The sequence below is a fragment of the Bufo bufo genome, chromosome 1, assembly GCF_905171765.1.
Source record: "Bufo bufo chromosome 1, aBufBuf1.1, whole genome shotgun sequence".
NCBI lineage: Eukaryota > Metazoa > Chordata > Amphibia > Anura > Bufonidae > Bufo > Bufo bufo.
In genome coordinates this window covers 110,205,522-110,228,946 of record NC_053389.1, presented here as the reverse complement: position 1 = coordinate 110,228,946, position 23,425 = coordinate 110,205,522, and the positions used below count along the sequence as shown (strand labels likewise).

The 23,425-nt window shown below is 47.6% G+C and overlaps 1 protein-coding gene across 1 annotated transcript; it reads left to right on the top strand.

Moving 5' to 3' along the window:
• Nucleotides 1-9,164: 9,164 nt before the first annotated feature.
• On the top strand, nucleotides 9,165-14,145 carry LOC120991965 (protein kinase C delta type-like). The gene is made up of 5 exons (XM_040420762.1): nucleotides 9,165-9,277; nucleotides 9,810-10,011; nucleotides 10,516-10,659; nucleotides 11,323-11,448; nucleotides 14,017-14,145. The coding sequence occupies exons 1-5, from the start codon at nucleotides 9,165-9,167 to the stop codon at nucleotides 14,143-14,145; spliced, it is 714 nt and encodes a 237-aa protein (XP_040276696.1).
• The last annotated feature ends 9,280 nt before the right edge of the window (nucleotides 14,146-23,425 follow it).

The window sequence follows — 23,425 nt, the reverse complement described above, 5'->3', positions numbered from 1 at the left end:
TGCAGATGGACAATGACCCAAAGTATACTGCAAAAGCAGCCAAAGAGTTTTTTAAGGGAAAGAAGTGGAATGTTATGCAATGGCCAAGTCAATCACCTGACCTGAATCCGATTGAGCATGCATTTCACTTGATGAAGACAAAACTGAAGGGAAAATGCCCCAAGAACAAGCAGGAACTGAAGACAGTTGCAGTAGAGGCCTGGCAGAGCATCACCAGGGATGAAACCCAGCGTCTGGTGATGTCTATGCGTTCCAGACTTCAGACTGTAATTGACTGCAAAGGATTTGCAAACCAAGTATCAAAAAGTGAAAGTTTGATTTATGATTATTATTATTATGTCCCATTACTTTTGGTTCCTTAACAAGTGGGAGGCACATATGCAAACTGTTGTAATTCCTACATCGTTCACCTGATTTGGATGTAAATACCCTCAAATTAAAGCTGACAGTCTGCAGTTAACCACTTGCCGTCACGGTAACGCCGATAGGCGTTCGGACGGCAGCGCTCTCAGGTCTCAGTGACGCCTATTGGCGTCATCTCGTGAGACCTGAGATTTCCTGTGAACGTGCGCTCACAGGATTGCGCAGTATTCAAGTTTAACTACAGCCTGCCAGCGCTGATCATTGGCTGGCAGGCTGTAGATTTTTAAAAGAACCAATCAAATAGGTATATCAGACGCTATTTTGTAAATAGCGTCTGATACACCTGCTCCTCTGGTGGTCCCTTTTGCTTGGATCGACCACCAGAGGACACAGGCAGCTCTGTAAGTGGCACCAAGCACCACACACACATTACACCTCCCCCTGTCACTTATTAACCCTTGATCACCCCATATAGACTCCCTGGTCACCCCCCTGTAAGGGTCCCTTATCACCGCCAGTTAGTTAGCTACTTGTTAGGTAGTTAGCGCCCAGCCCACCGAACCGCAGTCACTGATTAGTCGCTGATTAGCGTCATCGCTGTCGCTAATCAGCACTAGTACTATATAGTATCTGTAAGTGATCAAGGCCTGATCTTGTGCCCACACTTGCGTTCAGTCCGCCCCACCGCAGTGACAGAAATTATTTTTTTCTGATCACTGCAAAAACACCGTAAAATCGCTGCGGCACTATAAAGATCACTTTTGAGCTTTTTGGATCTTTATTAGCGATCGCAGCTTTACTTCGCAAGCACTCCTTTTTACTAGGCAGGTGTGCTCTTTTTCCTGGGTAGTCTCAGAGGAATACCCCCTAAATTTAGTTAGCCCAAAATGTCAAAAAAGGGGTATTCCGCTGAAGAGGCCTACAGGATTCTGGCCCTGATGGATGAAAGCGATGGGGACGCCTCACCCGCTGAATCCAGTGGTTCAGAATATGAACCTGTAGACAGCAGTGGCACTCTAACCGCTAGTGAAGATGACGAGGTTAAAGGGAGTCTTTCACCTAATCTGAGCGTTTTAGACCGCTCAGATCAGGTTATAGACTCTTTGACCCTCATTACAATCGTACCTTTCTCTTCCAGATCATGAAAATAACACTTTTTAAACTTATGCAAATGATCTTCTGAAGGTGCCTAGGGGCGGCGTTACTGGGCGATGTGCCCAGAAAAACACACCTCCAGCCGGCGGACGTCACAAGCGGCACCAGAGGACGGCGGGCTGGGAACTGGCCCGCACCTGCGCAGTGCTCTGCCCATTATGGGCAGAGGAACAGCTTTTCATATTGCGCATGCGCCGGCCAACTAAAGACATTTATGAATGAAGCAGGCATCGGGCCCCGCTGCCATTACAGAAACAGATGCCGGCCCCCATTCACTACACAGGGACACTGTTATGGGGGGGATCTGTGGATGACACATAAGATAAGATGCTATATATGTGTTATCCACAGATGCCCCCATAACAGTGCAATCCATAGATGCCCCCACAATGATCCCCATAACAGTGCCATCCACAGATGCCCCCATAACAGTGCTATCCACAGATGCCCCCATAATAGTGTCATCCACAGACCACCATTAGTTCAAAACCCACCAAAAGCACACCTTTTGGTTAAAATTTTTTTTTCTTATTTTCCTCCTCAAAAAGTCGGTTCATTTTTTGCAGACTCCGACTCCAGGTACCCAAAATTGCCTCAAACTCAGACTCCACAGCCCTGCGCAAAACACACAACAGTCGTGTGCATGTAGTCTTATACAGCTAAAATGCAGAAAAACCTAAAACGTTATGGCCTCTTTCACATGAGCGAGTTTTCCGCGCGGGTCCAATGCGTGAGGTGAACGCATTGCACCCGCACTGAATCCGGACCCATTAATTTCTATGGGGCTGTTCACATGAGCAGTGATTTTCATGCATCACTTGTGCGTTGCGTGAAAATCGCAGCATGCTCTATATTGTGCTTTTTTCACGCAACGCAGGCCCCATAGAAGTGAATGGGGCTGCATGAAAATCGCAAGCATCCGCAAGCAAGTGCGGATGCGGTGCGATTTTCACGCATGGTTGCTAGGTGATGATCGGGATGGGGACTCGATCATTATTATTTTCCCTTATAACATGGTTATAAGGGAAAATAATAGCATTCTTAATACAGAATGCCTAGTAAAATAGGCATGGAGGGGTTAAAAAAAAAAAAGTAACTCACTTCATCCACTTGTTCGTGCAGCCCGGCTTCTCTTCTGTCTTCTTCTTTGATGACTAGGAGGAAAAGGACCTGTGGTGACGTCACTGCGCTCATCACATGGTCCATCACATGATCCATCACCATGGTTGGCAACAAAAAGCGTTTACCATGTTATAAGGGAAAATAATACAATCTACCCAGCACCTAACCCAAACCTGAACTTCTGTGAAGAAGTTCGGGTCTGGGTACCAAACATGCCGATTTTTCTCACGCGAGTGCAAAACGCATTACAATGTTCTGCACTCGCGCGGAAAAATCACGCATGTTCCCGCAACGCCCGTGTGAAAGAGGCCTAAGGGATTAAAAATGCACTTGTGTCCCCTGAGTTGTGTGCCAACTGTATTTACTTCAGACAAATGTAATCTACATTTAAGTCACATTTTCTGGAGGGTTTTTCCAATTTTAATGTGTTAGGCTCCATTCAGATGTCCGTAAACACGGACAGTGGCAATGCGCGTTCCGCATTTTGCGGACCGCACATTGCCGGTACTAATAGAATATGCCTATTCTTCTCCGCAATTGCTTGTTCTATTTTTTTCGGGAACGGAATTGCGGACCTGTGCTGCCTCATAGAAATGAATGGGTCCGCAATTCCGTTCCGCAAAATGCGGAACAAAATTGTGGACGTGTGAATGGGGCCTTAATCAGAGATTCAGCAAAGACACAAAGAAGAAAGGTACGACCACACGGTGCGGTCGTGTCACGGTTGGGATGCAGCCATGCTGTTTTTGAGTACTGTGACACAACCATGCCGTGTGGTAGTACCCTTAACCTGTTACGGACACAGGGAGTACAGGTAAGCCCTAATGTCCTGGTACTTAAGGACACAGTTCCTGTACGCCCTGTGTGTTTCCGATCACCGGCGGGCGGTGATCGGAAGAAGGTGCCTTCTCAAATCATTGAGCAGGCACCTTGGGTCAATGCCGAGGGGGGTCCTGTGACCCCCCCCCCCCCGTATCGGCGATCGTGGCGGATTAACCCCTTCTATGCCGCTACCGCGTCATAGAAGGGGTTTGTGTTTGAGGGAGCCCATCGAGTCCCCACGCTGCTGTGGCGGGGACTCGATGTCTCAGAAGGCAGCCCGATGCCGTGCAGAGGCTGCCCAATGCCTTGCACGGCATCGGGACCTGCCTTCTACGGGAGCCGAGGAGATCCAGCCTCAGGCAACCTGTTCGTGTACTACAGACCCCCAAAAGTGAACATCAGAAATAAAGTAAAGAAAAAAAAAGTTTAAAAAAAATGTTTTAAATTTTTTTTATAAAGTAATAAAATTAATAATGTAAAAAAAATGAAAAAAAACACCCCTTTCCCCTTATTTTATAAGAAAAAAAGAAAAAAAGAAAAAAAAACTCATATTAGGTATCGCCGCATCCGCAATTACCGGCTCTATATATATTTTACATGATCTACCCTCTCCGATAAATACCATTAAAAAAATTAAATAAAAACAGTGTAAAAAAAAAGCCATTTTTGTCACCTTACATCACAAAAAGTACAACACCAAGTGATCAAAAAGGCGTATGCCCCCCAAAATAGTACCAATCTAAACGTCACCTCATCCAGCACAGCAAAAAATGAGCCCCTACCCAAGATAATCGCCCCAAAAACTGAAAAAACTATGTCTCTCAGACTATGGAGACACTAAAACATGATTTTTTTTGTTTCAAAAATTAAATTATTGTCTAAAACTTACATAAATATAAAAAAAGAAGAAATATTAGGTATCGCCGGGTCTGTAAGAACCTGCCCTATAAAAATATCACATGACCTAACCCCTCAGGTGAATACCATAAAAAAAATGAAAAAACTGTGGCTTTCAGAATGTGGAGACACTAAAGAATCTTTTTTTTTTAAAATGCTTTGTTATGTAAAACTGAAACAAATAACCAAAAAAAGTAGTCATATTTGGTATTGTCGCGTCCATGACAACCTGCTCTATAAAAATACCACATGATCTAACCTGTCAGATGAATGTTGTAAATAACAAAAAACGTTGCCAAAACAGCTATTTCTTGTTACCTTGCCTCACAAAAAGTGTAATATAGAGCAACCAAAAATCATATGTACCCTAAAATAGTACAAACAAAACTGCCACCCTATAGCCTCTTTAAGAGATTCGAGACTGGAGCAGCGGCATGCACGGCACAGGCAGGCACGTCTAGCGTCTGGCTGACGTACGTTGCCACAGTCTCTGCCCCCCCCCCCCCCGCCCTGGATTGAACTTAAGGAGGCAAGGAGCAAGTAGCAATTAAGCAACAAGCAAGCAAGCGCCATTGGCATTTGGCAGCCAGCCAGCCACAGCCCAGAGCCCAGTTTGACTCTGCCAGCAGCGCCAGGGAAGGCCCGCCGCCCACAGACAGAAGGCAGCCAGCCCACAGCCAAGTTCCAAACTTCCACTGACTGTCTGGTAGGGTCATAATTCATTGGTTATATTGATTTGTTGTTAATTAAACTGGATCGGATCCATGATCCATCCATCCATACCATTCCCAGTGTTTCCCACTCAATGACTTACTTAGTCCGGCACCATCTCACCCGTACGGGCCGTCCCAGGCTGCGGGCTGCGGCCCTGGTTCTGTTTGTGTTTGGAGTCAGTTGGACTGGAGAAATGTGCATTGGGGGGGTAGGTAGGGTAGGTGCCCACTGCCTCTGTCCTCAGGATTGCTGGGGGTTTTAGCAGTTGGACCCAGTGATCAGACACTTATCACCTATCCTGTGGAAAAGGGAAAATTGTTCCTTGTGGGAGAAAATAAGCCGTCAGGGGCTATGGCACCCCAGCAAAATCCACTGCTCACCCTCAGACCTCCACTGATCACCCACCAGTGGCCCTAAAGAGAAAACTCTTTAAAGGAGCAAATAAAGGTTATTTATTCTATGATGACAAATTATATCATTTTCTAATTTTCTATATTTGTGGAATATAAGGCGCCCCCGGGTTTAGATTACAGAAAATTAGAAAACAAAATTTTGCACTTATCAAACCTTCCCTGGTTGAGGTGACTTATTTTGGGGTCTAGTGTAGATGGGGTTAATAGATTTGGTCAGTGTGTCATCTGCTGACCATAGTAACAAACAGCAATGGTGCATGTGATCACCTTATTAAATATACCTACCCAAGTGTCTCCTGTCATTGCTCTGCAGTGTCCTGCCATGCTTCTTCTGCTGTATTATTTCATTTATTTATTTTTTGTTACCCTCTGTGATCTTCACATTGTAGAAATACAGTACACATGCCCAACTCTTCAAGGTGCATATTACACACACACACAGCTCTTCAGTACATACATTATACATACATACACATTATATATATATATATATATATATATACACACACACAGAATTGTTACATACACAGTAGACACATATACACAGCTCTTCTACATACACAGTATATACACAATGAACTATGCACAGGGCCGGCGCCACCTGTAAGGCGACCTAGGCAGCCGCCTAGGGCACAGTTTAGCAGGGGCCGCCGGAACCGTGCGGTTTAAAAAAAAAAAGCGTTGGTTAAGTGGCGGCCGGGCCGGTCCTGCCGCAGGTTTTTTTCAAAAGTACGGCGGCGGGCCCTCCCCCGCACCGGGCGGCTGACGCACTGCCCGGGCTGGCGCGTCTATGATTGTGCACCGCCCGGGCACAGCCTGAAGAGAAGGACTGACGGGAGGGTAAGGGCTCTTTCACACTTGCGTTCTTTTCTTCCGGCATAGAGTTCCGTCGTCGGGGCTCTATGCCGGAAGAATCCTGATCAGTTTTATCCTAATGCATTCTGAATGGAGAGAAATCCGTTCAGGATGCATCAGGATGTCTTCAGTTCCGGAACGGAACGTTTTTTGGCTGGAGAAAATACCGCAGCATGCTGCGCTTTTTGCTCCGGCCAAAAATCCTGAAGACTTGCCGCAAGGCCGGATCCGGGATTAATGCCCATTGAAAGGCATTGATCCGGATCCGGCCTTAAGCTAAACGTTGTTTCGGCGCATTGCCGGACCCGACATTTAGCTTTTTCAGAGTGGTTACCATGGCTGCCAGGACGCTAAAGTCCTGGCAGCCATGGTAAAGTGTAGCGGGGAGCGGGGGAGCGGTATACTTACCGTCCATGCGGCTCCCCGGGCGCTCCAGAGTGACGTCAGGGCGCCCCAAGCGCATGGATCACGTGATCACATGGATCACGTCATCCATGCGCATGGGGCGCTCTGACGTCATTCTGGAGCGCCCGGGGAGCAGCATGGACTGTAAGTATACCGCTCCCCCGCTCCCCGCTCTTCCTATGGCAACCAGGACTTTAATAGCGTCCTGGCTGCCATAGTAACACTGAAAGCATTTTGAAGACGGCTCCGTCTTCAAATGCTTTCAGTACACTTGCGTTTTTCCGGATCCGGCGGGCACCTCCGGCAACGGAAGTGCATGCCGGATCCCAACAACGCAAGCGTGAAAGAGGCCTAACGCCTCTAATGTAGCGTGGCCGAGCTCTGTTCGGTCCGCGGTACAGGAGCTTTTGTTTCCTGTACCCGGCCAGACTGACAGGAAGTGCACACTAAGTGAGCACTTCCTGTCAGTCTGGCCGGGTACAGGAAACAAAAGCTCCTGTACCGCGGACCGAACAGAGCTCGGCCACGCTACACTAGAGGTGGGGGGGAAATGAGAGTGATAAGGGAGGGGGGGGGAATGAGAGTGACAAGGGAGGGGGGGGAATGAGAGTGACAAGGGAGGGGGGGGAATGAGAGTGACAAGGGAGGGGGGGGAATGAGAGTGACAAGGGAGGGGGGAATGAGAGTGACAAGGGAGGGGGGAATGAGAGTGACAAGGGAGGGGGGAATGAGAGTGACAAGGGAGGGGGGGGGAATGAGAGTGACAAGGGAGGGGGGAATGAGAGTGACAAGGGAGGGGGGGGAATGAGAGTGACAAGGGAGGGGGGAATGAGAGTGACAAGGGAGGGGGGGGAATGAGAGTGACAAGGGAGGGGGGAAATGAGAGTGACAAGGGAGGGGGGAAATGAGAGTGACAAGGGAGGGGGGGAATGAGAGTGACAAGGGAGGGGGGGAATGAGAGTGACAAGAAGGAGGAGAGCGTGACAAGGGGCGGGGGGGTGAGAAAGAGAGTGACAAGGGGTGGGGGTGTGAGAAAGAGAGTGACAAGGGAGGGGGGATAAGAGTGACAAGGGAGGGGGGATAAGAGTGACAAGGGAGGGGGGATAAGAGTGACAAGGGAGGGAGAAGAGAGTGACAAGGGAGGGAGGGGGAGAGTGACAAGGGAGGGGGAAATGAGAGTGACAAGGGAGGGGGAAAATGAGAGTGACAAGAGAGGGGGGATAAGAGTGACAAGAAGGAGGAGAGCGTGACAAGGGGCGGGGGGGGGGTGAGAAAGAGAGTGACAAGGGGCGGGGGGGTGAGAAAGAGAGTGACAAGGGAGGGGGGATAAGAGTGACAAGGGAGGGGGGATAAGAGTGACAAGGGAGGGAGGGGGGGGAGAAGAGAGTGACAAGGGAGGGAGGGGGAGAGTGACAAGGTAGGGAGGGAGGGAGGGGGAAATGAGAGTGACAAGGGAGGGAGGGGGAGAGTGACAAGGGAGGGAGGGAGGGAGGGAGGGGGAAATGAGAGTGACAAGGGAGGGAGGGGGAGAGTGACAAGGGAGGGAGGGAGGGGGAAATGAGAGTGACAAGGGAGGGGGGCAGGGGAAATGAGAGTGACAAGAGAGGGGGGGAATGAGAGTGACAAGGGAGGGGGGGGGGGAGAATGAGAGTGACAAGGGAGGGGGGGAATGAGAGTGACACTTACCTTTCTCCAGCTCCGGCACTGGGAACTCTTCTCCCCGATCCTCCTCTCAGCTGCGAATGCGCATGTGCACACTTTCAAAACTATGTTCCGCGTCTTCCCACTGTAGATTTCACAGTGAGAATCGCGGAAGCACCTCTAGCGGCTGTCAGGGAGACAGCTACAAGAAGCTTGATTAACCCTAAGGGAAACATAGCAGTTCTTTTAATTTAAATGCTGAGAAAGGGGTGGAACATATGTGATGTCATGATATTGGGCAGATCATCTGATAAGGGGGAAGACGGCAATTTTTATCTTGGCTAAGGGGGTAAAAATCCTTGCACCGGCCCTGACTATGCAGCAAACCAATTATACATACACAGCACTGCTGCATGCACAGCTGATACACACTCAGTTCTGCTACACACACAGCTCATCCACACACCTCTGCTGGTTGCACCGCTTATCCATAAACACTGTATTGAAGTTATGTAACAAGATCCTTCATTGTTTATTGTGTCTAGGGCAGATTTATAGCAGCTGCAGGAAAGCAATGAAGGTTCCTATTCAATAACTGCAAGCAGAGATCCTAATAACTGAGATCTTGATATAGCAAGATTGTAAAATTATAGACTCTTTCACTATATATAAAGAATAACCTTTTCATGCTGAAAGCGGAATATCCCTTGAAGGATTACAGAAGCCACGGCTATATTCTGTCCAGTAAATGTGTAAATGTGATCTGATGGTTCAGTAATGGCGTCTTCTATGTCACAGATGCTTGTTCTACTTGGGCTGGAATACATGAGCTGCGGGGACTTTGATCAGTTCCTACGGATGAAGGGGCGGCTTGACATCCCCAGTGCAAGGTAAGGCTGAATAAAAACCTCAGCTAAACGGTTAGAAAATGACATAAAATATTAGATCCAGTGTCCGGCCTCATGCACATCACGCTGATGAGATCTGCTCCCCTGTTTGTCTGCTCTCTTCAAAAGAAGAATGGAAGACTGAGAGGGGAAACGTTCCTCCAGAAATGTCAGGGAATGTTTTTCCTCTTCCTTGTGCTGTGATCCTTCTTCTGATAGTAAAAGACAAAGAAGAGAACAGATCTCCCCAGTCTGATGTGAAGGAGCCTTAATCACATTCCCAGGTATTAAAGGAGTTCTCCGGGAATGGTTATTAATGACCATCAGCAACCCATTCTAGAACATGACTAGGACTGGTTGCTCTTTAAAACCCTGGAATAGAAGTTCATGTGATTTTAAGCCACCCTGTAGCCCTGGCCATAAGACACATTTGACAGTGATAAGAAACATTTTGTGTCTCTTATTCTAGTGACTGTTAGGAAAGAGTCTTATGTGTTATCCTCGCAATATATTCATTTATTTACTTTTCTGACAGATTCTATGCCGCTGAGCTTGTGTGTGCCATCCAATATCTCCATTCTAAGGGCATCGTCCACAGAGACCTCAAGCCTGAGAACATCCTGGTGGCTGAGACGGGACATATTAAGGTCACGGATTTCGGTCTCGCACTTGAGAACATGCTTGGAGACCGCACAGCCACCGAATATGCTGGGACAGAAGGCTATGTGGCTCCTGAGGTGAGGAAAAGGGAGTTTTCATCATTTTCACTGATATATTTGTATTGAAGGGGTTCAGAATACTGATCGCACATCCTTAGGATAGGTCTTCAACATCAGATCGGTGGAAGTCTGATTTTTGGCACCCCTGCACTTTACCTGTTTGATGGGGCCACATTGATTGTGTGAGGGCTTTATTACCTTCACACCATCTACTGATCTCAGGGATCAGCTGTTATTGCCAGGGGAAGCTCAGGGTGGCCATTCATTTCCACTGCAGTGGATTCTGGTGGAGAAACCTAATATTGCAATAGGCCCATTCGAATGAATGAGTGAGGTTCCTTCAGATGACTTTGTGGTTGCAGTTTATCTGCTGCTGGATGGAGGCAGAATATCTTGGCCTCATCCAGTTAAACACATTGTGTGACTCCATTCTACACTATGCTGGCAATCGCCGAAGCCTGAGCCCCTACAATAGTAGTCTAAGTATAATCTGTGTAGTCACTCTTCTCTCCTTCCTGGCAGATGCTGGCTGAGGAGGAGTATGGTGTCGGAGTGGACTGGTATTCATTTGGGGTCATCTTAAATGAAATGATTACCAGTCAGTGTACTTACGATCCTACACTATTTGACACAACACGCTCCGGCGCTAAAGTCATCATTAAAAAGGTCAGTATGTTACTGCATAATACTACTGTATTTTATACAATGTTACATGACAACCTGTGATAGAAGACATCTCCACCTATAATACTCCATAGTGCACCATGATCTCCTTCACTAATACTCACTACTGTAGTGTTTAGGAGGGGGTCGCCCCTCAGAGGTGCTGCTAGAAGGATAACAATACAACAACCATCATTTCTGTAGTATACATGGTGAAAATACTGGTCTCCACAAGAGGGGATGCCGAGTAGTCACCCCTGGACCCACAACCTGACCGGAGCCAACACAGACTCGGCATCGGCAATAGCACAATGTCTGACAAGAGTTAGCATTGAGGCAGACATTATAGTCTGTCTCCCATGATAACATTTTTTAGAATAACTTAGTCCACCCCTCAGAGCTTATGTAACAAGCAGCCACAGATTTCTAAAATCTCCCATTGCGGACACTACAGCCTGAGACCAGCATTTAGACAGAATAAACACTGGGGCAGATTTATCTAAACTAGCCCAAGAGAAAAGTGGAGAAGTTGCCCATAGAAATCAATCAGATTGCAGATTTTATTTCCCAGCTATTCCCTAAAAATGCAAGATCTGGAATGTGATTGGTCATTGTGCTCAAAGATCGTTAGAGTCACTAAGTTATAATTACGTTTCTCATTTTCAGCTCCTCCAGAGAGATCCTGCCAAGCGCTTAGGAGTCCACGGTAACATCAGAGGCCATCATTTCTTCCAGCATATTGACTGGGTCTCTGTGGAAGCCCTTCGGACGGCCCCACCACACATCCCTGTAGTAAGTACATGAACAGAATGTCTACACACTTCATACACTGTATATGATTCTCAATGTCAGGGGCTTGATAGGGGGACATGTTGGCAGGTGATAAGAAGGGGGGCAGAGCCACCAAGCAGTAGCAATTGTCACAGAACATGGAGGCTTAGGGATTGGGCTACTGAACTCCAGATCCAGGAATCCATGTCAGCATACAGATCTTTTATGTGCTTTCACTAGTTCACACCTTGAATGTATTTTTGTAGGTAAAGTAATAATTATTGAAAATAAATAGATATATTGGACTGGCTCTCTGTATGTGTGGTATAATATGGATAAAATGAATAAAATATAATGTAAAGTGATCACACAATTTAATTCACAAAACTCAAATTACAATAAAATCACCAAAATACATGATTAAAAACGTGAATGTAGTTTAAAACACACTGGAAAACTGCAACAACAATGTTATACAATATTTCATGGGGATAGTACAATAGTGATATTCAGTTCTTTGTATCAAATAAATCCAATAGAAGTTCCTTTATGTAGGGTTTCTCTTATATGAAAGGAAAAAAAACAGTTTGAATATCGTTCCTCTCAAGAAGTATACATGTGAGATTGCCGCTTGTATGTGTGGTTGTCAGTGATATCCGCAATTTGAAGAGGGCTTTATAGGAAAACGGGTTCCCAAGATAGCTATTTGCAGTCTGTCCAAGCCCGATAAAGTTGGTAAATAAATTTTTTGTAAAATAGCGACTAAAAATAGTGCATTAGATGTATGCAATAAAATTTTTTAAATAACAATAAAAAGATATAGATGATTGAAACATATTGATTAGTATATCTAGAGAATGTGATTTTTACAAAATACATAGAATAAATTATAACATTCTTCTGCTATGGAGAATGTTGCAGAAGAATGTTATAATTTATTCTATGTATTTTGTAAAAATCACATTCTCTAGATATACTAATCAATATGTTTCAATCATCTATATCTTTTTATTGTTATTTATAAATTTTATTGCATACATCTAATGCACTATTTTTAGTCGCTATTTTACAAAAGAAATTTATCAAAGCAAATAGCTGCAGCATTTATTCTTCATTGGGTAGATAGTACTAAATATCGGATATCCTATACCCAAAAAACACAGAAGTACACGAAATAACGCAATGAAACCGCATGTGAAACCGCATATGGAAAATAGAGCGAAATCCTAGAACATTGAATCCAGACCACTTTTTGGAGTTTTCTGGGCGACCTATATAAAGCCAGCCCAGAATTGGGAGATCAGCTGCCACTGAGGAAGGGGTAAGAGGTCCCCGAAACGCGTCTGGCGTAACCAGCTGATAGCTCCCACTTTGATCGAGGCCTCTTCACAGATGACATAAAGTCTGTGAACACTTTTGGGAAAAATTGGAGCGCTCCAGCGAAAAGAATTCTCTTATACAGAAACTTCTGACCACAGTTCCCGCGATACCTCGCTACAATCACGAGCTAGAGGTACGTCATAGATCACGTGACGTGTCAGCGTTCTGAGATATGAATAGTCCGGACACTAGCTCTCACGATACCTCGCTACAAACCAAGTTAGAGGCGCGCCATAGACCACGTGATCCATTGGCGTCGCCTTGAATAACGCGGGACTACGCATTCAACAGCGGAACGAAAGTCAGGTATGCTGTACCAGCCCATACTTTGAACTGCCATTTGGGTTAAGGTAAGGTCCAGCTTTTCTACCTTAGTACACACAGCACTTTATTTACCAACTTTATCGGGCTTGGACAGACTGCAAATAGCTATCTTGGGAACCCGTTTTCCTATAAAGCCCTCTTCAAATTGCGGATATCACTGACAACCGCACATACAAGCGGCAATCTCACATGTATACTTCTTGAGATGAACGATATTCAAACTGGTTTTTTCCTTTCATATAAGAGAAACCCTACATAAAGGAACTTCTATTGGATTCATTTGATACAAAGAACTGAATATCACTATTGTACTATCCCCATGAAATATTGTATAACATTGTTGTTGCAGTTTTCCAGTGTGTTTTAAACTACATTCAAGTTTTTAATCATGTATTTTGGTGATTTTATTGTAATTTGAGTTTTGTGAATTAAATTGTGTGATCACTTTACATTATATTTTATTCATTTTATCCATATTATACCACACATACAGAGTGCCAGTCCAATATATCTATTTATTTTCAATACTTTTCTCTGTACGGGTGATACAGCCATCTGGCCTAGAGCACCTGGTCCCTGTCGCATAGGAGTGAGCTATTCCTGTTATTTCTCTTTCCAAAGTAATAATTATATTTGTAACAAATAATTCTTGAATGAAGCTGGTTGGAGGCAGACTCCTGTAATGAGTGTAGACGACTACCCTAATTTGGCATTTAATATGCTTTATACTTCTCTAGAAAAAGTATATCTTATTACGGTGGAGGATGAGTACATAAGGTGATCATATTACATGTTGAAAATACAACCAGCATAAGCTTCATATCAGGTCAATGACCAATTGTGATGATCGTATCCTCATTTTTTATCTATTTCTTTTTCTTGTAGCCATCTATACCTCAACGCCGTTCCACACCATTCAACCTGGACGGAATAGAGGCAGCAGCGGCCAAGAAGGGACCTTTACCATTAAAACATCAGGCCATTTTCAGAGGGTTTTCATTTGTCACCCGGTAAACCCTCCACCAGCTCTAATGTCACCAGAGCAAAATGTCCTCCTGAGCTCCTGGAGAAGATCTGGACCCTGGAAATCCCCTGCAATTGGACTAAAGGAAAACATCTTGAAGACGGACACTGATCCTGAAGCTATTCCCACTGGACGATGTGAGTATATGTACGGGCATTTGATCCAGGGACTATTTTCCCACTGCCTGATTTGCAGTCAGGAAGGAGTGTTTTTCCCCTTAGATTAGGACAAATTGGCAGATGTCATAAAGGGGTTTTTTCTCTCCTTCCTCTGGATCAACTCAGTTGCCCTCCCCTCAGTTCAGCCATTCACCTAATTCAAAGTACAATTTGGCCAACCCTTTGCGGACATATTATTTAGTAATTGATTCAGGGACTTATCTGACTGCCATGCGTGGAGTCGGGAAGGAATTTTTCCTCATTAGAAGCTGATGGCTGAGGCTCAATGAGGTTTTTTCGCCTTCCTCTGGATTAATAATATCTGATCCAGGGAAATAGTCTGACTGCCCTAAGCGGAGTCGGGAAGGAGTTTTTCCCCCTACAGGGGGTTTTTTCGCCTTCCCCTGAATCAATAAAAGTCAACAGATTTAACATATCCTTGACTTTAATTTAGAATTTACACCAAAACATCTGTCCCATTATTAATAAAATTATAAATGAAATAAAATTCTCTATTCCCCCCTATATCGTTGTGTGCCTGGTTTTATTTCCACTGACTACCACGTGCTCAGGGCTGGATATGGCTGGTCTTATCATATGATCCCATTTTAAGCTTCTGCTCTTTACTTTCTGTAAGTTAATTCATAGTAAAGACAATTAATATCCAATATTCATCTGTTTTCACATTTATACAAAAACATCCTCATAATTGAGATAGGGACACAGAGAGCAGAAAAATAAACCTGGTTGTGAACTGTCTGTAAATGTACTGACAATTTACAACCATGCTGAGCAGTGTCCAAATATACAATAAGAGCAAATACTGAGGATTACACACAGTATAAGAACAATGGAAGTGGTACTGTGCAGTGTCCATATATACAGGATAAGAGCAGATACTGAGGATTACATCCAGTATACAGGACAAGAGAAGTAGTACTGTGCAGTGTCCATATATACAGGATAAGAGCAGATACTGAGGAACTCTTTTTTAATTTTATACAAAAATACAAAAACGTTGCCATAAAATATTACAAACAAGGTATAAAGTATATACACTTACCCTACTGGCCCAACTACATGCATACCTACTAAAAAAAATGGAGAAAATAAAACCTAGCCTAACGTAAACATCCGATCCGGCTGAGCCCCGAATATATACAAATTTATACAAATTGCTCAGAACAGAAAATAAATTACAACTTCTTACAATAAAAAATAATAAAACATAAAATAATCATAATAGAAATATCAAATAACTATAATAATTATTTTTCTTTTTTTTATATATATATATATATATATATATTTTTTTTATACATTATTTTTTTTTTTTTTTTATATTACACACATATATGAGAAAACACAAACCTATACTAACCCTACCAATCTATCTATCCCATCACCTTCACCCAGGGCCAACCTCCGCCTCTTGTCCCTCCATGAGGCCAGCCCTTCCTCCACCACCCACACCCAGCCCCTCGCCTCATGTCCTCTTATGTCCGCATAGTCCAGGGCTGGATGCAGGCCTCCCCACACAAAAATATGAACCCCCCCACCCCATCCCACCCAACCTAACTACACCCCACTTACCCTATCATACAATATATACATCTTATAACAACCATATCAATCTATACAAACCAATTTTATTAAAATCCACCCGAAGGCCCAAGTTCAGTCATTTGCAAACCTTTCTTCAAAAACTCATCTTAAATACAAAACAAAAACCTAATGTGAAAGCCTCAGCCCAACACCAGGAAATGTGCTACTGAGGCTAAGGCACATCAAAGGTGAAGCCTCTCCAGAGGTAAGAGACCCCCATCCGTACCCACCTTCTCGCACTCAAGAGAGCGAACCTTCGCCAGGTCACCTAGAATGTTCCTACACACCTCTTCCACAGGGAGGACTTTCTGCTGGGTTGAAATTAAACACTGTGCGTTCCATGTGAAGTACCTGATCACTATGCTAACTATAAAAGCTGTGCATGGGTCCCTTCTTCCCAAACTTTTGAATGCTCCATAAGCCCATTCCGCATAGGAGAGGTTGGCTAGCCTAGGCCAGCCAATGGATGCACCCACCCGTTTGTATACCTCTGTATTAAAGGGACAATGAAGTAGGAAGTGCTCCATACTTTCCAGTATGTCGCCACACTCCTCCCGGGGACAACCCCTTTCATCAGAGTTCCTGTACTTCAAGTTGTCCCTTACATACAGCTTCCCGTGAAAGCAGCGCCAAGCCAAGTCCCAAAACTTCAAGGGGATCCTTGCCGAATTTAACAACTGTAACCCCTTGTCTAGATCCCGGCTTGGGCAATCCTTAAGGGCCAGGAGCTTCTGGAAGTGGGTCAACAAGACCCTCTCGTCAAGGGATCTCCTTGACTGAGTCTTGATTTCCCTCACTCCCAAACCCCACTGGCGGATCACCTTCAGAATCGGGGTGACATAAGCCGGAACATATCCGTGAGGTGTACGCAAATCCTTCACTTGCCCTCCTGTCTCCCACTCCTGGAAGAAAGGCCGAAACCAACCCCTGCAAGAGACTACCCACGGAGGAGCCCTCTCTTTCCAGAGGTTTGCCAGGTTGATCTTAACAAAGGTGTTCACAAGGAACACCACGGGGTTGACCATACCCAACCCCCCTAATCTCCTCCTACGGTATGTCACCTCTCTCTTGACTAGGTTCAGCCTATTCCCCCATAACAGTTGGAAGAACAGACTGTAAACCCGAGTCCAGAGAGGTTCTGGCAAGACACATACACTGGCCAAATAGATAAGCAAAGGGAGAAGGTAAGTCTTGATCAGGTTCACCCTTTCCCTGAGGGTCAAAGACCAACCCTTCCACTGGTCAACCTTCTGAGCGGCGATCGTGAGCCTGCTGTCCCAATTTTGGGTGGGATAATCCCCATGGCCGAATTAAACGCCTAGGACTTTGGCTGACGACTGGGGCGCTGGGAGGGTGTCCGGGAGACCGAAAGATGGATCACCCCCTCCCAGCCAGAGACTCTCACACTTATCCCGGTTAATCACGGACCCGGAGACTTCCGAGTAGCGTTCTACCTCCGACATCACGTATTCCGCCTCCCCTCCCGAGGACACGAAAACAGTGACGTCATCGGCATACACCACCACCCTCAGAGTGGCTTCTGGCTCCTCCAGACTCATCCTGACTCCCGCTAACGGTCCTCGATCAATCCTCCTAATAAAAGGATCAATCGCAAACACGTACAAAAGCGGGCTCAATGGACAACCCTGGCGGACTCCAGACCCAACCTCAAAAGGGCTGCCAGACCAACCGTTCACCAGCGGGAAACTCTCTGCCCCCGCATACAAGATCTTTAACCAATCGACAAACCCTCCCGGCAGGCCATATTTCAGAAGGACTGCCCAGAGGTACTCGTGGTTAACCCGATCAAAAGCCTTTACCTGATCTAAGGCCAGCATGTACCCCTTCCAGTTACCCGCCCTACTCTGCTCCACTGCCTCTCGGACACCGAGCACAGCACTAAACGTGCTTCGGCCTGGGTCTCCGAAAGGAGCCGGGGCGCAAACTGCACCAACCGATTAAACAGTATCTTGGCCAGGATCTTTCTGTCCGTGCTGAGAAGCGCTATGGGACGCCAATTCTCAATATGGCTCGGATCTTTACCCTTTGATATAAGGTTTAGAGCTGACCTCCTCATTGGCAGAGCACCCGAGGAAAGGCACTCATTGACTACCTTAGTCAAGAGGGGAACCAAAGAGTCCTTAAAGGTCTTATAAAACTCGGATGTTAAGCCATCCGGGCCTGGCGACTTCTTTAGGGCAAGCCCTTCGATCGCCAGGCTGACTTCCTCTTCTCTGATTTCTTCTATCAAAACGTCAAAAGAGCGGTCTACTCTTGACTCAGGGATGGTTTCAGCCAGGAAAGCCGAAATCCTGTCCCGATTCAGATCCTTCTTCCTCAAGAGGCACGAGTAGAAGGACTTGACGATTTCCAAGATACCTGATCTGGACCTATCCAGAGATCCCGTACCATCGACTAGTCCCATCACCAACTTACTTTTCACTGACATCTTACAGTTTCTGTTAGGGGGGGGGGGGGGGGGGGAGCGGTACTTCCCGAAATCCCTCTCAAAAAACAAAGATGTGTGCCTATCATACTGGCACCTCTTAAGCAAAGATTTCACCCTGGAGATATCCTCTCGGCTACCTCCAGTCGAGACCAGTTGTTCGAGTTTCCTCCTCAGACCCTGATACAAGCGGTACTTGTCCAGGGACCTCAGGCTCGAGAGCTGGCGGAAGAATTTTGCCACCCGATCTTTGAATATCTCCCACCACTCCGGCTTAGTGTCACAAAGATCCAGCAACTCTACCTGACTCTGAAGGAAGTTCTCAAAGGATTGTCTCACCTCTGCCTCCTCCAGGAGGGCCGAATTTAGCTTCCAATAGCCTCTTCCCATTTGGGGGGATTCTGCAACATTCAAAGAGAACATAATCATACAGTGATCAGAGAATTCCACCTCTACCACCTCTAAAGGTGAACAGGTAGTCTCCTCCTTTAAATAAAACCTGTCTATTCTAGACCTAATCTGACTACCTCTATAATAAGTGAAACCACCGTGGCCTGGGGTGTGCCTAATGTGGACATCCACCAGGCGAGCCTCGCTAGCTATGCTATTCAGGGATACACTATCATAAGCCAGCCGGTCTCTGGCGCCTCCCCGGTCTTGGGACCTTGTGACTGTATTAAAGTCCCCGCCAAAGACCACCTGCCGACTCGTAAAAAGGAAAGGTTTGATCCTCATAAAGAGACGCTTCCGATCCCACCTGGTTTGGGGACCATAGATGTTTATCAGGCGAAGCTCTTGACCCTTCATGAGGACATCTAAAATCAAATACCTCCCCATTTCTAACTCAATCACTCGTCGGCTTTCTACTGGTGCGGTAAAAAGAACCGCCACTCCGCTATACGGCTCAGCCGCAAGAGACCAATATGATGGACCGCACCTCCACTCCTTTTTTGCTTTATATACAGCGGCCAAATCTGGCAGCCTGGTCTCTTGCAAAAATAAAATGTCAGCTTCAACCTGGCTGAGAAAATCAAAGGCTGCAAACCTAGCCGCATCCGATTTAATACTGGCGACATTAATGGTCGCCAGCGTCAACGGAGTGAGTGCCGCCATACAGAGTGATTAAGTTAGACGGCCTTCTTCCTTCCCTTCCCCTTCTTCTTCTTCTTCTTACCCCTCTTGGGGCTTTCCCCTAAGGTGGCACGATTTCTTTTGAGAGAGACAGTGGTGTCCATCTCATTAGTCACCACCGCCTCCCCCTTCGCACCACCCTTGTCATTCCCATTCCCAGTGTCTGGACCCGCCCCACCTCCCGAGGACCTTGCATCCTCACCGGAGGGAGGCGCGGGCCCTTCCAGAGGCTCCTTCTCTTGACCCTCCGGCCCCCCACCTTCAACCTCCTCCCCGGAAGAAAAGGAGGCGGAGATCTCATCCAAGGTGAGGTACCGGTTGGAAAGATCCAGGGGAAGAGAGTCAGGATTAGAGAGGTCCAGGGGGGAGCTGGCTTTGCCTTCCACAGGCACTCTAGTCGGGCTAGATCTTTTTTTGGTCAGACGTTTCCTTCTTATTCTTTTAGACTCTGTCTCACTCCCCTCTGTTGCACTCTCGTAGCAAGAGGACAGAGTCACCTCGGAACGGTCTAGTCTCCTGAGTTCCTCATTCACCTCGATATCCCCCAGGGTCTCAGCTCTAGGAGAGGCATTCTCTTGGGAGGGCTCAGGCATCACCCCAGGACGGGGTTCCACCTGCCCCCTCTCCATTTGACGCCTCTCCCTCCGTCTCTGCTGGGACGGGCCGTCTTTTCTCTTCATCGACCCCACTGCCCTGTCGCCTTCGCCAGCACTCGCCTCGGCGGTGGGGGCCTCCCGGCTCGCCTCCGCGCGTGCACGTGCCACGTTGGCGACCGAGCGAGGGCAACGACTGAACGGGTGCCCTAGCTCACCACACAGGTTGCATCTAATCTGCCCACAAGATGCAGCTAGATGGCCTTCACCCCCGCACAACGCGCACCTCTGCACTTGGCAGCTGGCGCTGAAGTGCGAAGGGCTGCCGCACTTGTAACACAGCTTAGGCTGCCCCCTGTAGAACACCATGATCCTATCCCGACCAAGGAAAGCAGATGATGGTATGTGGGAAACCGACCCCCCTGAATGTTTCAATTTAATCTGAAACGTCCAGGCACCCGACCAGATGCCAAACTCATCCAGGTTCTTGCTAGGAAGACCCTGGACGTCCCCGTACCTGCTCAGCCAGGTCAAGATGTCAACACAAGAAAGTGACTCGTTACGGGTGAGAACGGTCACCTTCTTGACCTCATTCTGGCGGGTTATCGCTTGCACAAAAAACCCCTGCCAGTCCGGCTGGTCTTTTGCCAGTTCATACCCAGACCAGAAAAGTTCAAGACCCTCTGGCTGGGCAAAACTGACATCAAACTCCCGGGTGCCATACGGATGTATCAGGGCAAATGTAGTATACGGGAGTTGTAATACCCGTCACTACCAAAGTGTCACTTGGTGTACTGTCGTCCCTCCTTAATATTGGGAAGTTGTTGTATGCCAGTTTTATAAAATGTAATGTAATGTGTGTATTTCCCTGTCACTGAAACTTGCACTTACAGGCCTGCAGGGGTGTCATTCCTACTTCTAGTCCATAGAGGGAGCTAGGGAGCCCTAGTTTATATAAAGCCCAGTCAGGGAAGTGCAAGGCAGACGGAGTCTAGTATCTGTAATCTACAGTTGGAGTTTAGACAATGTCTGAGACAAGTCCAGGCCTGAAGCCTGCTGTTCAGGAGAAGATTCCCTCCTGAATACCCATATGCAGAAGCAGGAACATCTTAGCCTAAGGGCCTGAGGAACCATTCAGAAGCTAGGAGAGACCGAGGCAAAGATCAGAGGAGCCAGAGGTACTAAGAGAAACAGAGGAGGTACTTATTTAAGCCATAATCAAGGATATAAAGCCAGACTTAGGTTAATGGGCCTTGGTGAAGAATTGCTACATTCCAGGATCAGACAGAGTTAGAGTGCAAGCTCCTTTGCGGCAAGTCCTGTGTTCAACACTCTGTAATTACCCTGCTGTACTGAATTGCCTGCATCGACCGAATTGCAAAATCGACTGTATGCTGAGGAACTGCGTTTCCAATATTGTCTCTGCCTGCAAACTACTAAAGTTGAAGTTCTGTTTTAACACCACGTTTCCTCAAATTATTCCTGCATCCGCAAACGGCGTGCCACCGTTTACTTGGCACTGGCGTCACGAACTATTCCTTACCTATACCTGCCCTTGCAGAGAGTCAGCTGTACCAGGTTAGTGTATATTGCACTACTACACTCAGAAACACCTACTACGCACAACTTGAGTACGCTGCACAAAGATGTCACATGCCCTGATGCCCATCCGAAAGAGAAGCTCTGCCACCCTCTTCCTGGTAGGGCACGCTTCATTGCCTCTCCATTTCAGACAGACAACATTCCGCCTGGTTGACCCGGGGCCGGTTGTGGGTGAGGACCAGGTGGTCTCACCCCCGCCTTGCTCTCGGAAGGCACGCAGGCCATGCCTGTCTATCCAGAAGGATAGATGCACCCGCTGCCCCCCTACTGTAATGGAATTCTCCCCTCTCCTAAGAGCCTCTAGAAGTTGCAGCTGCAAGTTACCGTCACCAGACATTGGTAATGGGGAGGACAATGGGGACCGCCCCTCCCCCCCTGCGCCGGCGATCACACCAGCATAACTTCTGCCAGGCGTAGCCGACGCAGGAGGGGCAGCCGGATCGGGCCCCCCCCCCCCCAGACCTATCTACAGCAGGTGCCACTCCTGACCCCTCTGAAGGGGCTACATGAGGTGTACCGGCCACTTGTACAGTGGCCGGCCGACCTCCAACATTCACCCCTCCATCAGGGCCCTGGGCAACACCACTAACATAAACTGTATTCACACAAGTGACCACTTCTTCAGTGGCCACTACCGCACTCTCCCCTCCCCCCACACACACTACTGGGCCAGAGGGGACAGAGGTCACGTTATTCGTTTTGTCCAGCATTTCCTTGCTGGACACATTTTTATCAGTCTTTCCTGATTTTTCGGGCCGGCGGGCTGTAGAACCACTGGTCCCAGCCACGCCGGCCTTATCCACTTGACGGACAGTGCAGGAGGGAGGGGCGGTGCGCACCACACTCGCATCAGGACCGCCCCCTCCCTCTCTGCCTACACACACACTGCTCTGAACTCCTTTGTGGATATCCGAAGCCCCACCCCCTCCACCCCTGACCACTCCCACTACGCCTCCACTCCCCGCCGCCACAACAATACCAGCGGAAGGGACTGAAGCGGAGCAGACCGGGGCAGAGGAGACCGGCACCCCGGCAAGGATTTGTGCATACAACTTGGGATTGGGGCGGAGGCAGCCACCTCACACCCTCCCCCTGCAACTCCGGATCGGGACACCGCTGTACCCGCGGTCGCACGGTCGCACCCCCCCCCCCCCCACCCACAGCCATCCCCACCACCCCCGGCCCCCCGTCCCCCACCGCCATGCCAAAACCGACAGGGGGGACTGCAGGGCGCATGGGAGCGGCGAAGCAGACCGGGGCAGAGGACGCAGACCCCAGGACAGGGATCCCGGCAACGACCTCTGCAAGGGGGGCAGTGGCAGCAACATCGCCCCGCCGGACCTCCACCCGGCACTTGTCCAGTGCCCCAGCAGAGGCGGGCGGAGCCACCCGACCACCAACCATGCCCCCCTCGCCACCCGCCCCGGGAGCCTTCCTGTCTGGCCCCTCCTGCTTCTCCTCACCGCCCCTGTTACCGCAAACAGCGACGGCGTCCTGTGCCATCTTTGCCACGTCTGTCTCCCCACTCCTACGCACCGATCCCACAGCAGAGACCGGGCCAGGGAGGATGGTGGGGTTCGTGCCCTGAGCTGGCTTTTCAGCTGGCCAAGGGCACGCAGGGTGGGTCACATAGACATACCTCACCTCTGGCTTTAATGTCTTTGCCTTTCTCTTCTTTCCCATCGGCTCATCTTCAGGTAATTCATTACTCCAGGTGGCGTATTTCGGCCATAAG

Bases quoted from the DNA above. Each gene is read 5' to 3' on its own strand.
- LOC120991965 (XM_040420762.1), top strand. From the start codon at position 9,165: ATGGCGTCTTCTATGTCACAGATGCTTGTTCTACTTGGGCTGGAATAC. The intron at 9,278-9,809 runs GTAAGGCTGAAT...CTTTTCTGACAG, and splicing joins CTTGACATCCCCAGTGCAAG to ATTCTATGCCGCTGAGCTTG. The intron at 11,449-14,016 runs GTAAGTACATGA...TTTTTCTTGTAG, and splicing joins CCCCACCACACATCCCTGTA to CCATCTATACCTCAACGCCG.